The following is a 15379-nucleotide window of genomic DNA, read 5'->3' as shown; positions in this document are numbered from 1 at the left end:
GTGTAATGACAGGAACCTTGCAGGTAAGGCACCAACGCCCTACTCCTTCCTGGAGCACCAGAAGGACCTGCAAGTCATGATTCTAACATCACAGGCCAGAATCCTTCTAAATCCTTTGGGGGTAGACGGCCTCAGAGCCAACTCCATCCAACCTCCTAATAGGTAGCTCCATGGTCTGTTGCAGACATTCGGCCAACATTCTACTTGTGGGGAAATTCTACGTGTGACACCGCCATTACCCCTGTATTATGGAATGCCCTTCCCTCTGCCATATATAAAGTAGCAACCATCAGGTGCTGAAGACATCCTGCAAAGACTTATCCATTCGCCCAGGCTTTAACCCAGGCTTCCTCAACCTCAGCCCTCCAGATGTTTTGAGACTACAATTCCCATCATCCCTGACCACTGGTCCTGCTAGCTAGGGATCATGGGAGTTGTAGGCCAAAAACATCTGGAGGGCTGAGGATGAGGAAGCATGCTTTAACCCATAAGATCAGTCCCTGTTCTATGTGGCTTTTATGCTAATGTTCCATTAGTTTTAGGCTGTTGGTTTCCCCCCCAGCTGTTGCTTTTATTCATTTATTTAGCTGCTTGACAATTACCAATAATCGACAAAATTCCGCTCCCCCACAAAATGTTGCTCTGTCTCCTAATATGATGCAAGTAAATGTGAATCAACATAAAGATACCATCTCTCCTCCCCGCCCCCCTCGCAAAGAATGAAAACCTACATGAATTTGCTTTCGCGTGAGGAAATTATTTCGCTGACAATATATAATGGGCAGCCAGTTTATTCATGTGTTTATTTATTTCATTTACGGATAGCTTTTCATAAAAAAATATCCCAAGGCAATTTGACAATTAAAAAAACAACCCAATAATGAAAAAGCCTTGATTAAGAAACAGCAACATTGTTGTTGAGTCTGATATGGATACAGACTGGGATACAAATCTCCACTTGAAAGATTTCGGCCACTTAAAAGATTCAGCAAGGCTGAAACCTGAGAGCAGTGTGGGAGACTGTACTGGAAAAGGAGGGTAAGCTTTTGACTGCTTTGAAGTCCTTGTTGCCAGAACCATGGGCAAGAGAATGTGGTTGTGGTTGTGTCTCCTTCCTCTTCCCCAGGATTAAGCAGGGCTAGGGTGGGGTCTTCTTAGACTTCTTTCTTTCTTTGTGCCTTTGGGCCTAATGAATACTGCTTTCCCACCCACCCAGAACTGCTATTTGAACAAGGAGAAATAAGCTGTTGGGTGGGTGCCGGGGTGGTGGTGGTGGTAAAGGGTTAGCCTCTTCCCTGCTAACAGCACCCTCCCCAGGCAGCAAAGAGAGCCATCCTGTGTATTATCGACATTTTGTAATCACAGGTAGTCCTGTGCAGACTGCAACCGTCCTTCCTGTTCTCGGCACCTTTCCCTTCACAACGTGCCTCTCGCCATTTGCTTCGCAGGTCACCTATGCTGTCGGCGATGATGAACGCGAATCAAGCCCGCCCTGAATTGTCGCCAGCTTGTCTGTAGTCAACACAAATGACTTCAGTAGATGGAATTGAGGTCAGCTGCAGTGGACCGATTGTCCTGAGAAAATTGAGGTCAAATGATGTATGAGTCCCCCCACAAATAATCTGCGGCCGGCACAAGAATCATGGGCAAAATAACAGGTTGAGCTTAAATCTGTGTCCCTCAGCCACTTGGAAGCCTTTGCCTGTATCTTCCGCTCCATCATTCCTAAACTAATCCCTTAGGAAGGGACAGTGCTCAAAAATATATACTGACTTCCACAATGATCAAAGTTATCCTTAGTAATGCAGTAAAATAAACATTGAGGGTTGCTACCAATGAATTAATACAGATGCTTACATTTCCATGGGAAATGCTCCCCAGCCTTTAACAAATTCTGATCTTTGGCTGCTTGATAATAAATTGCAGATTTGGACATACAGGAGCACCATTCAGGTATAAACCTGTCTGAGAGCACCGCGCAGGCATCAGACACAGTTTTAAATTCTTTTCTAGATTGATTCACTGGAGCAAAAACCCGGTTCCTCCTTGTTGCCACCAAGGTGACATGCTGAGTCATTAGTGGGATCTACAAATAGAACTAGCTGGCCTAATTCCTTCCCTCCTTCTCTAACCAGTGCTTACATTCAAACAGGAGAGGTGTGCCTGCGGTCAAGGATGCCATCTGTCCTAGAAGCCCCCGTTCCATAGCCCTAGGTGTGTGGAGAAAGGCTGTGGTTATTTGTTGGCCATGGGGAGCAGGGGACACTCTGCACATGCTCAAAGGCATGTTTCGTTAGGATTATTTCACATTTTCCAGGACTCAGAGCCCTGGCATTAAAAACAGATCCCGAGGCTGAGCCCAGGGCACAGATGGTGCGCCATCTGTAGCATATAAAACTCATTTGCATCCTAGGGTCCAGTGGCGTCAAATGCTTAACTTGTCCAGTTCCTTTTCTTTGACTTTGCAAAACGTGAATCTGCTAATACAGCATGCTTCCTAGGTAAATGCAATTTTAGAGCATTTGCCAGACATTTCAGGGGACGCTTGAAGAAACCATTTTCAGAAAATGCCACTTTTTTTAAAATTAAAGTTAGATGTAAAGAAATGGTCAGGTTGTTGCTGAATCACTGGCTTCAAGAGCAGAGCAGTGCAGGTACAGCTTGGGAGGAAGCACTTCTGGTGCTAGTTCTTAGTTTTAAGGGCCTAAGTGGTTCAGGGACCTGGGCAACTTAAAGACCACCATCTCCCATATGTCTTCCCATCTTCCCCCCACCCCACGCCTGCATTCCACTCAACACCTGAGTTTCTGCTGCATATTCTCTCGCCAACCAGGGATGATGCCTAGGACCAGCATGACTGAGGCATCTGTCAAGGTGTGCTCTGATACAGAGGCCCTGCCGTTCATCCCCTTCGCTGCTGTTGCCTCCTCATTCACCTGCTGGGGCTGCCAGCTAAAGAGTTCCAAAATAAAAGGAGCACTGTATGAGACCAAAAGAAAATGTTGTATTCCCTGCATCTAAACATTGACGACACTTTATTTGAATATACCACCTTTATAATGCATCAGAACCTTTGCAGTGATGGTGCATCACATGAGCACACATGATTTACAAAACCGTCCCTGGCAGCCTACCCATAAGAAGCAGGGCCTTTTCAGTTGTGGCACCAACACTGAGGATCATACCCAGTGTTAATCATAAACCAGCGGATTTAAGCAACATAACTCCATTGATTTAAATGGATCTAATCATGTTGGATACTACCCTGAATATTTCCAGCTGCCTAAATAAAACCTGCCTTTTTCAGAGAGGCCTTTTACCATCAGTCTCGGTCCCTTCTGTTTGCTGCCTTGCTGGGGCTAGGCTCCTCTTTTCAATGTTCTGCTTCTGATTTTACTACTTTTTATGACATTTATGAGCTTGCTTAGCTTTGGTTATCTATTTGGCTGCTTTTGCTCCTGTCTGCTGCTGTTTGGAGCTACTTTCTTGACATGATTCTTGTGTTACTGGTCTTCATGTGGCTAGCTGCTTTAAACCAGGGTGCATGTTTTAAAAATAAAATCTTCATAGGATCTACTGGATATGACCCAAGGCAACCTGTGGACCCTCGGAAGAGAAAGAAAGCAAGCAAGCCCCCCACCAGCCAGAAAAAAAGGGTGGCATTCAACTGAAAACATATGAATGATTGCACTGCTTTTCAGAGACTGGCACATTTATGGTCCTCCATACTCACAGCCATGCAAGGGCATGTGCTTTTTCAAGAGGGGGGGATTTGAAATGCTGCTTTCCTTTTTAAGACTGTATTTTACCATCATTTTTTTCTAAAAGCAATGGGTGGGGTTAACCTAATGAACCCCTCTCCTCCTTCTGTTTGCCCCCTGAACCCCACAAAATTAACTATGGAAGAACCCCCACAACAGCACACAGGGTTGAGGAGGGATTGTTCTGTCTGGCAAGCTAATAGGTTTGTAGAGGTGGAACATTCAACACAGCATGACTTTGAATTCCAGCCAAGGGATGTGCTCATTTTTACTCATCTGCTGAAGTTAATGAATAGGACTTAAGTTAGCTTTATTCATTTCAACAGGTAAAACTTATTTGAGTACCACACACTATTTTGCAAGCTTCCACATATCAAGACAATAATACGGATTTTTAAACAAGGGCTACATGTATTTTAACAGATGCAATGTAAATAGCAATAATGTATTGCCTACATCGCGCGCGCACACACACACACACACACAAACACACCTTTCTCTGCAGTGTATATGTTTTTTGGGAGTGACTTTACAATCTATGAGCCACTATATATGGGGTTTGTAATGCATATCCTGCGGGTCCCATGAGACAGTCCGCAAAGCAGTTTTGTGCGTCACACAGAACATTGTGAGAATGTATAAAACCTTTAATTTAGCTTCTTAGAAAAACAGATTTTGAGTCCTCATTATTGCAGGGATAATTTTGAAGTCATAGTAGTAAAAAAGCACTACAGGAGCGGTGAGCGGAAGGGCTTATAAAAGTTTGTCATATTCATTATTTTTCAGGTCTCATCATCACTGAAGGCTGGGCTGGGATGCAGGGGGTCTTTTTCCTCAGTAGAAGCCACCATTTTAACATCCATCAGTCTAGTTTATGACAGTGAACGGCTAAGGAAGTGAATTCCCTGCTACTGAAAATACATGCTACTGAACAAATGAATCTGTGGGTTGAACTATTTTGTGTGTCCGTGTTATCAGCAATGATGCTACACATTGTCCATGCAGCCTTGATTATACACCCTTGCCGGTCAGTTTCACAACCCAGGGTGCCACGATATTCCCACACAAGGTCACATGACCACATAGAGAGAACCACATGGTTCTAAGTGTGGTCCGAGGGCTGCTACCTTTTGTTTTATGGCAGCTAATAAAAATACCTGTAAATTTCCATTGGAAGAGGCTTTCAATCATTTCCTTCAGAGTTGTCCAGGAAAGAAAGGCTGATTCACGAATCCACCTCCTCTCTCATTTGCTGTGCTAGGAACCCACCCCTCCTCCATTGACATCAAGCCTCTGTAGCAATGCCAGCGTCTGCTTGCATAGAGAGAAAAAACCAGGGGAATATCTTAATAGAAGGCAATTGCTTGCAGTCACAACCAGGATGTCAGGTTCTAACGAGAGAGGAAACAGGGCTGGGCAGATGAAGGGGATAATCTTCTATATTCAATGGTGAACTTTGTTGGTTTACAATGCCTGATAAACATTGGCTTTATGAAGATAAAAGGAATCTGATCATTAAGTCGTTGCCTACTTAATCCCTCCATCTTTCTGCTTTTAAATAATACTTTTTTTACACCAGTTTTTGGCTGAAGAAGAGCTCCTTAGTGTCCAGCACTGAACCCTATCATGCTGCAAAGGATTCTGGGACATTTTATGGAGGAACATATCCAAGGCTAAACAGACACAACACAGGAGATCTGTAATCAAATTTCCTGACTTTCAACAACAATTAAAGCAGACACGGGGCTCCAGTTTTGTTCAGGGGCAGCGGCACAGGGAGAAGCAGATGTTTAGCTCTTCCTTCCTGCCATTCTTCAGCTCAAAATTGCCCTGCAGAACTGTGGGAAAATACAGCCATGAAACAGCTACCTATATGATGCGCCCCTGGCCAAAATGCTTTGGACTACAACTCCCATCATCCCAAGACAGCCTGACCGGTGGTCAGGGATGGTGAGAATGGTTAGGCCAACAACATCTAGAAGGCACCAATGTGGGGAAGGATGAGCAAAGGCTGACACAAAGGCCATGCAAGGTGGGATCTGAAGTTGCACACCCTCTGGAAAGCCACAGGTTCTCCACTTCTGACATATACAGCACTGACATGGCAGCGGTGGGGAGATCCTCCACCTCTGTACAGTTCTAGCCTGCTGAATTTTGCTGGAGGGTTTTAAGCACCTACCAGAGCTTTGGGTGCGTGTTTATAAAGCTTAATGTGGATTAAAGTGCTCTGTCACCCTACAAGCCCACTTCTGAAACGCAACCTTTTGGTGTCTAGAAAGTGGCTGGGAAATGCACCAAAAAGTGGATCGGGGTGAATGCTGGATGAACGCTCCATCGCTCACGGTCATACAAACAACATTCTCATTCTCCTATTGTGGTGCCTATATCACTTGCACCTCTATTCCATGGCTTGATTTGGGTTAGACCACCAGACTTTTGACTTTGATTTAGCTGCACTCACTTAACTTTTTCTTGGCCAAAATGGCACAGCAGCCCGGAAACCGGAATGGATGGGAGGTGGGGGTGGAGGAGAATTCTGGTCCCGCAAGCATAAAACCATGCAAGGACTACCGATAGCACAGTAGGGCGTCCTCTCTCCCCACCCTATGCACCACTAAATTGGCTGAGGAAGCAGGATCAGGAGAAGCTGCAGGACGTGTGTGTGTGTGTGTGTGTGTGTGTGTGTGTGTGTGTGATTATTCCATTGGGCATGCAGAAATGCTAGTACTGATGCAACTTAAATTCTTCTGTGACTGCAATCCACAAACCACAGAATCTGGATTATCTTGGAATAGACGTGTATGTGAAGGGGGCGGGGCTTTTCCACAAGAAGAAAACCCCCGCTCTTTAGCTCTGAATTGGAACAAACAAATTTGTGGAAAACAAAAATGGACTTTTGCTCTGATTGAGTGCTAAAGAGTGGGTTTTCATGGGGAGGGGAACTCTGGGGCAAAACAAACAAACAAAACCACTGGACACAGAGCTTTCAAGTACAGTGGTACCTCGGGTTAAGTACTTAATTTGTTCCAGAGGTCTGTTCTTAACCTGCAACTGTTCTTAACCTGAAGCACCACTTTAGCTAATGGGGCCTCCTGCTGCCGCTGCGCTGCTGCTGCACAATTTCTGTTCTCATCCTGAAGCAAAGTTCTTAACCTGAAGCACTATTTCTGGGTTAGCGGAGTCTTTAACCTGAAGCGTATGTAACCTGAAGTGTATGTGACCTGAAGCGTATGTAACCCGAGGTACCACTGTACAGTCCTGTGCCTGGAAACAGCGAAGCAAAAGGTAAGCGTGAATAAACCCAGAGAGTTTTATAGGTTTGGGCTGTGTTTTATGGCTGTTTTTGTTATGTATACTGTTCCTGAGCATTGTGTGATCGAGCAGTCTAGAAACCTTCCTAAATAAATATGTAAGGGTAAAACGAGATGCTGCCATGAAAATAATTGAATGATGAGCAATTTGGGGTACCTTGCGAGGCAACAATGGGACCAGGCTAGTTTAAATCACGGGGGCCATTCTGGAGAAGGATGGAGGAAAACAGTAACTTGTTGAAATAAGGAACACACACTGCTTCTTTTTGTATTTTTTTAAAATAAAAAACTTAAATTACAGGTGGAAATCAGTTTGAATGTTGGAAAAGCAACATGTGAACATTTAAATAAATGTGCCCGCCTTTGATGGGAAATCTGGTCACTTTGGGATAGGGCGGACATGTCAAGAGCAGCTGAATGACTCAGGATGTGAGCTGGGAATTCCCCAGGTTCAAATCTCACCTCATCCCTGAACTCAGTAGATGCCCTTAGGCCAGCTGGGATCTTGAAGTCTGCCCCTCCTCCATTCTTCCCATTGGCATTATGAACATAATAACACTGGCATGCCTACAGGGTTCTTTTAAGAACGATTGAGATAATAATATAGATTGAGTGCTCTGAGCAGTCTTCAAGCACTCTATAAAATGCTGAGCAGCATTATTACTATCAGGTTGAGAGACATTTTAATTAGGATTCTCTAGATTTCTTCTTCATTTCAGTCTCACTGTTTATGTGCATGTGGGGAACATAAGCAGAAATGCAAAGGCTATGGCAGCCTGGTGCCTTGCAAATGCTTTGGACTACAACTACTATCACCCCAAAGCAGTATGACCAATGGTCAGGAATGTTGGGAGTTGTAGTACCAATAATAATAATAATAATAATAATAATCTAGAGAGCACCAAGATGGGGGAAACAAAACTAAGGCAAATCTCCTGACTCATGGATTTGTACTGGCCTGCTTTCCTAAAACTTGCCAGGGCATGGTGGATTTTTGTCTGGACATGTACCACAACACAGCCACTGATGTGCCCGAGTAGGATGGAAATAAACCTAAGTCAGCTTCACACACATTTTAAATGGATTGCGGGGACCAGTTCTCAGGGGCGTCTTACCCATAGAAGCTAGTGGAGCGGGGTGCCAGGGTGTCAAGTTCTGGAGGGTGCCAGGGAAGAGGCAGAGAGGCCTCTTTTGTATTCCTCCCTGCTCTGTTGTTTTTCAATTTATGCAGCGCTGTGAACTGAAACCCAGGATAGGGCACACAGGTAGATTAAAAAAGGGGGTAAGGTAAGGGAAAGGACCCCTGGATGGTTAAGTCCAGTCAAAGGCGACTCTGGAGTATGGCACTCATCTTGCTTTTCAGGCTGATGGAGCCGGCGTTTGTCCACAGACAGCTTTCCGGATCATGCGTCCAGCATGACTAAACCACTTCTGGTGCACTGAGGACTGTGACGAGTGCCAGAGTGCATGGAAACGCCATTTACCTTCCTGCCACAGCTGTACCTATTTATCTACTTGCACTGGTATGCTTTTGAACTGCTAAGCTGGGACAGAGCAACAGGAGTGCGGATCCAAACCACCAACCTTCCGATCGGCAAGCCCAAGAGGCTCAGTGGTTTAGACCACAGCACCACCCGCATCCCATGGGGCACAGAACTCCCATACCTGCTCAAATTTCCTCTCCATTTTGGCAAGCTTAATTTCACCCCCCGTTATTTTCATTTAAAAATGTATCTGCTCTCACTGAATATTTTTATTTTGCCTATTTGAAAGCATTTATGATATAAAAGCAAATAAAAACAGGAGCCAAACTTATGGGCCAGAGAAAGTGTAGCAAAGGTGGGGGAAGGGGGAGAAAACGAAAATATATGCAACTTGGCTAGCCATCTGCTAAGGCCTGCTGCCACCATCAGCAGATGGGAGAAAAAGTTTGGTGCGCTGGACAGAGAAATTACCGTTTCCCGAGTTACCATTTCCCAGGACTGCCAGCTGTTTTAGTTTTGGTTTTGCTTGACTTAAGAACTTAAGAAGAAAAGTTTTGGGGAAATCCGAAAACTGGCTCATTGCTCTTTCAACCTAACCAATAACTTATTGTGACACCAGGTCGATGCTCTTAGTATGTTCAGAATTCATTTATTCCCCCCCTACTCTAATTAATGTGTGAAGCCTGCATTGGACTGGACCCATCTTTCTCTAAACTAGGGGTCAGCAAACTTTTTCAGCAGGGGGCCGGTCCACTGTCCCTCAGACCTTGTGGTGGGCTGGACTATATTTTGGGGAAAAAATAATGAACGAATTCCTATGCCCCACAAATAACCCAGAGATGCATTTTAAATAAAAGGACACATTCTACTCATGTAAAAACACGCTGATTCCCGGACCGTCCACGGGCCAGATTTAGAAGGCGATTGAACCGGATCCGGCCCCCGGGCCTTAGTTTGCCTACCCATTGTCTAAACTCAGTGCCCTCTCTTCTAGAAACCTCGGGTGAGTCAGTCCGGCCTTAAGCCCTCTTAAAGGTCCTGCAGTTTATTATATGGAGTTTCCTCCTTTCTGATGAAACGATATGTTTTTTTGCAGCAGCTCCGGGTGCTTCCTCTCCCCTCCCTCCCCCCTCGCTCATGATGCAATTACCGCAACAATTTACACGGCTGGGAACCCGGGAGGCGCTAGGGCCCAGCCGAGCTCGCCGTGTGAGTTCTGGCTGCGGCTGGACTGCTCGGCTCGAGTTACGGAGCTCCCCGACGTGCCGAGCTCGTCGTCGCACCGACCGGCCTCCTCCTCCTCTGCCCGAGGAATTGCAACAAAACCCGCCCTTATCAGCTCCGCGGCGGTCAGTCGATAGCGCGGCCCTGCGCGCACCAGCGCCCAGACATGAGCTGACGTCAATGCAGGCGCAATAATAATAAAAAAAACCCTGTTATTTTTTGGAGATCCAAAGTGTTGACAGAGAGGCGAACACTTAACGTGTGAACCCGAGTCCGACACGGGTCCCGACCCGTTTTTACATCACTCCTCTTGTGTATTGCAAGGAAAAGCCCGATGGAAATGCGCATAATAACAAGTACTTTTGCGGGGGGCGGGTGTCCTGATCTTTGCAGCAACAAAACACGCACACATCCCTCTACAGGCCGCTTTGTGGAAGATTCACTTCTTCGGCTGCTTGTCAAAATAATGTAACCTGGCTGCTAATGCAACTGTTACTTTCGCGGCCATATACCTACACGGTTAAGGTCTTTGGGAGAGCACACTGTAAATAGGAAACGGATCCTTTAAGCTTTGGAAGTGTCCGGAGGTATATTATAATTAAAGTTGGCAGCCAGATATTCCCTTGAAATCCAAGAGATTTCTCTGGCCAAGCATCGTGGTTAGGATCGGGGTGTGTGAGAGATACCGGTGTCCTTCCTTTTAACTACAGATCTATTGTGTGTCGGGGGAAAACAAAATGCAAAAGGAGCCACTGCTTCGTGAGAGGAAAGCGCAGGTCGTCCGTAACACTGGGATTGAGAACAAAGCAGGTAGCTCAATCCGTAGAACTCAAGAGACTCTTAATCTCAGGGTCTCGGGTTCGAGTTCCACGATTGTGTTCGATTCCAACATTGTAGGGGGGGGGGTTGAACTGGATGATCCTTTAGGTCCCTTGCAGTTCTTTGATTCCATGAAAACTACCTCGCCACTCACTCTGTAAGGCTGCGGTCCTAACCCCACACTTACCTGGGTGTAAGCCGCACTTGAATACAATAGGACGGGCTTTTCAGTAGGCTTGCGCCGATCCTTTCCTAACGTCCATCCTAGTGCGCGTTATAAGAACAGGCCCTACTGGTTTGTAGCGGAGCCTGCTGGCTACGTGATATGGGCGCCCAGCGAGGGATCCATCGCTTGCCTTCCCCACTCTTAGAATCCCATGCACGTTGAAGGGCGGTTTACTCAGAAGCAACCCCCCCTCCCCAGTTTGGAAGCTGCCTTATACTGAGACACACATCGAGCTTAGTGCTGCCTACACCGACTGGCAGAAGCTCTTCTGAAGCCGTAAGCCTTTCCCATCCCTAGCGGGAGTTATTTACATAGTTTTCTCTTTCTGTCACACACAATTGGGGGGCTTGATTTCCAAGTAAACGCGTTCGTGGGACCTTCTGCTTGCATGCACCTCGGGCTTCCTTGGGAGCGATGTCCCGTTGAACTCTGCAGGCTTTGCACCCGGGTGCAATTGCAAACGCGCAGTTTTGCAATCGGGCATCGAGGGTTGCGAAGTTTAGGGGTGGGTGCCACACACATTGTTTTGCGCCCCTTTCCCCCGTCCCCCCCCCACCTTCCAACACCAGCCTATTGTTCTGCAGCCTGCGCCACCCCCTCGCCGCAGCCACAAGCCTCCCCCCCCCGCCCCCATCCCCGTGCAGCCGCAGAACAAGAACAGCGCCGAGGAGGAGGAGGAGGAGGAGAAGGTGGAGGGGGCGTGTCCCAGGCTGCTGTAACCGGGCAGGAGAGAACGTTGCGAACGTGCGCTCCCTCTCCATTGGAGCGGCCCAGCTCCCGCTCCCGGCCAATGAGCTGCGGCGGAGCAGGAGAGTCGAAGCGGCGAACGCGGCGGAGGGAATGGGGCGGGGCTTCCGAGCGCGCACACCCCCTGACCCGACTATTTAAAGGCGGAGCGACGGGGGGGGTGGAACCGCAGTGCCAACGAAAGGGCAGAGGAGGGAGGTTGGGTGGCAGTGGGGTCGCTCGGGCAGCTGCGCGCCTCTTACGGGTCCTACGGCTCAGCGCTGCTGCTACTTCCACTAGCTTCCTCGACGGGCGCCCTGAAGCCGGTAAGTAGATGGGTTTTCCATTAGATGCCCGTTTTGCACGGGTCCCGTGGTCGATTCTGCTGACCTTTATCTTTTGGAGTTGGTCTTAAGACGTAGGGATCCGATCCACTCCGATCCTCACCTGCGCCCTCCTCTTCCCCTTGCTGCAGAGCCGTCGATCCTAGTAGCGGACACCCGTCTTCCGACCCCCGGTGTGGAAAAGCGGCCGTGGGAAGAAGGGCAGCGATGCCAGTCTCGTGGGACAGCTTCTCCTCCCCGCTGCCTCCCATCCCGGAGCAGAGGGAGAACCCGCCCGCCTTCGCCTGGGAGAAGGAGAGCGCCTACCAAGGGGCCGTCGGCCGCAGCGCCCGGCTGGAGAGCTCCGACTGCGAGTCCCTGGATAGCAGCTTGAGCTCCGAAGCTGGTAAGTGGGGGTTTCTCCATCTCACCGGGGGTGTCTGTCTTAATGTCTGCAAAACGGGCTCCTAGGCCTCCATATGCGGGTCTGGGCCGGGAGAATTGGGGCCGGGGAGCTGCTTGTAATGGGTACCACGTCTAAGCAGATTGGGGGGAGGTGACTAGGGATGCTAATATAGGGGGAGCTTTGGGGACCTGCATACATAGACGGGGTGGGAGTGGAGTTCTATCATGTTTACTTAATTCCGTTTAAAAACTCCCCTTCCCACCCCTTTAAAGCAGAAAAGGAGCTCTTCAGTGATTCCCATTTAAGTGCATGCAGAATTGGCCTACTTTAAGGAAGCCTTGGAGGAGGATGGGGGGGGTGGGGGAGATAGTGAGCATTATGGGCAACTACAGGTCAAAATAGGAATTTAAAGTGCTATGTATGTTTAATAGGCAAACCAGCAAGCAGCCACTGCCTTTGTTGCCTGCCTTCTGTAGCAGAGGGGTTGCTGAGAAGCGGCTGCCTTAAGCTTATAATGTGATCTTTTTGTTGCCCAGAATGGCTTCCACCAATTAAAAACAACGAAATGCACAAAGCTGTTTTGATTTCTTGGCAGGGTGGGTGGCAATAAAGGTATCGCAGCAGCATTAGCAGCAGAGTAGTCACGGGGCTGTTGTCTCTCCTTCGTTTGCAGATGCCCAGGAATATCTGGATGAAGTGTCCTTGCCAGACTTTGACTTGTTAAATGATCCGGAGGATGAGCTCCTGTGTGCCAATCTCATGAAGCTAATCCAAGTCAGTCTGAATAAAGCGAAGATCAACTCCAACCGCTCCTCCAGGCTCCTCATGCCAAGCCAGCTGATCGCCCAAGTTGGCAAGGAGCTCCTCCACTTGGCCTATAGGGAGCCCTGTGGCTTGAGGGGGGCCCTCATCGACTTGTGCGTGGAACAAGGGAAGGGTTGCCATAGTGTGGGGCAGATTGCTGTGGACCCCAGCCTGGTGCCTACCTTCCAGCTGACTCTCGTTCTAAGACTGGATTCCCGCCTCTGGCCTAAAATCCAGGGACTCTTTAGCTCCGGCTCTGCTTTTTCTCCAGGCTTCAGCCAATCGCTGAAGCTCAGCACTGGCTTCAGGGTCATTAAAAAGAAACTGTATAGCTCTGAGCAGTTGCTCATAGAAGAGTGCTGAGAAGTGTCTCCTGGTTGGAACTAAAACTGAGCATTTACTCTCTTAAAGATAATGGCCAGCACCGGTCCAAAGTGGGGAGGAGGCGTGTTTAAAGGGCTGTGGAACACAAGCCGTTTCCAAGACGCGGCTGTCCTCTTGAGCCACTGTAGGTTAGATTTAGATGGAAGATTGACTTAACAAGTGATACTAGGCAGGTAGTCCAAAGAGGAGGAGGAAGGCAAGGTTTGAAAATTAAAAACAACAACAACAGCACTCTGCTTTTTAGTAACTGACAAAAAAAAGCCCCCTGGAAACAATGTGCTAGCTTTAAAAAAATCCTTGTCTGACACGTGGGACAACTTTAGCAGTATTTTTTTTCCTGACAGCTGATGACATAACAGCAGGGCTGCCACTACGGATAGATGAAGGTTGCCTGCTTTTTTGTGATAAACTTTTCTTTTTTTAGAAATCGGAAAGAAAAAATCTTAGATAGTAATCAATGGATATCTGGTGAGTGGTGAGGTGCATGGACAATTGTTTATATGTGTTTTAAGGTCTAAAGGGACCCAAGAATGTGTTGCATTGTTTTGAACAGAAGGGCATGAAGAAGCTCCACTACTGACACACTAGGGCAGCTAAATATAAGGACTTCTGAATGAATGAGGGCGTTAAATCCACCATGCATCATTTACGCAGCTCTGTTCGTGTTTATTTTTTTCCTGAATGAGACCAGTGTGGGAGGCACAGGGCACACAAGGTGGAGTGTGCTCTGTCATGGTTGGGTATCCTGGTGATGTATGTTTGAGGGAGGTGTGAGGTGATGCTGGGCTGGGGTTGGGTGGGGGGGGCAGGAACCCTCGCAGTCGGTCTGTAGTGCTTCCATTGGTTACAGTTCACATGGAATACACTTGATGTTCAAGTTTTTGAAGACTCCTATGCAACTGTTGGTTTTTTTACTTTTCTAATAAAAACATTTCTAATAATCTGCTTCTCTCCTTCCTTTTCCTTGCCAGTGTTTTAACTGGGGCTGCAAAAAGGTGATGGGAGTTGGATGATTGACTTCTGAAATTGGATGATTGATTTCTGAAATGGGCTTTGGGACACTGGAGGTTTCCTAGAATCAAATTTGGCCTGCGGCCTCTATTTTCAAATATGGTTGAGTGACGGGAAAACAATGCACTCGGTTGTTCCCACTGTGCCTCTCTCCACCCGAATCCCAATTTTCAAACATCTTATGGACATACCTCCTTCCTTCAGATTGTACTGTCTTAAGAACCTGGATGCTGGGAGCGAGCTGGAGAGAAAAGCCCCTTGCTTTGATGTAAGATTGGAATGGACACCTTGGTCAGTAGTTCTGTGGTTGCCTCTTCAAATTTGCTAAGCCTAGGGTGCCAATTGACCCGTAGCCAAAAATGCCTGTTCATGACCAGGTTGTCAAATGGGGTTTAAACCAACTAGCATAAAGGCCTCAAAAGGATATGGGCATGTCTACCAGTACAATGGAGATCATTCCATCAAGGGCAGAAGGCCTTGTGTGTTGTACCTATCTGAATTATTTACTTCCTTCCCCACAGCTACTCCCAGAGCCACCACAGAAGGGGCCTTGCATCAGATGCTCTACTGGGGCCTGCTCCATTGTTAGCCATTCTCCTTGCAGGGCCTGGTGAATAGAACTCTTAAGTATCATTATCAGTCCTTAGAGACACTCCCTCCGCTGAAAACCAAGGGATTGGCTTTAAGTTGCCAATGTCTCATCTGCTGCAGGAAGGCAGCTATTGGTATTCCTCCAGTGGTGAATGTGCATGAGAATTCTTCCCTAATGGCTGAAATCAGTGGTACAACAGAGGTTGTGTTTGCTCTAAGAAGGTTGCTTGGGGAAACAAATCAAAAACCTCAACAAAAGTAACCAGTCCTGCGAGTAAGTCAGCTGTAGGTGTTTTGTTTAAGTGGCAA

At 47.4% G+C, this 15379-nt stretch overlaps 1 protein-coding gene and 1 long non-coding RNA gene across 2 annotated transcripts; one reads left to right on the top strand and one right to left on the bottom strand.

Annotated features, from left to right (window-relative positions):
* Positions 1-903: 903 nt before the first annotated feature.
* On the bottom strand, positions 904-11046 carry LOC308477799. The gene is made up of 4 exons (XR_013986709.1): positions 10787-11046; positions 2800-2952; positions 2143-2210; positions 904-1575 (listed from the first exon to the last, which is right to left on the bottom strand). It is a non-coding gene; the product is annotated as an uncharacterized lncRNA (long non-coding RNA).
* A 673-nt stretch (positions 11047-11719) lies between these two features.
* DDIT4 (DNA damage inducible transcript 4) lies at positions 11720-14409 on the top strand. The gene is made up of 3 exons (XM_081007237.1): positions 11720-11877; positions 12027-12280; positions 12954-14409. The coding sequence occupies exons 2-3, from the start codon at positions 12103-12105 to the stop codon at positions 13445-13447; spliced, it is 672 nt and encodes a 223-aa protein (XP_080863363.1). The 5' UTR covers positions 11720-11877; positions 12027-12102; the 3' UTR covers positions 13448-14409.
* The last annotated feature ends 970 nt before the right edge of the window (positions 14410-15379 follow it).

Source organism: Podarcis pityusensis, assembly GCF_964106645.2.
Source record: "Podarcis pityusensis genome assembly, chromosome: 5".
NCBI lineage: Eukaryota > Metazoa > Chordata > Lepidosauria > Squamata > Lacertidae > Podarcis > Podarcis pityusensis.
Note: the sequence above shows the minus strand (reverse complement) of the source record. Positions and strands in the feature narration are given on the sequence as shown.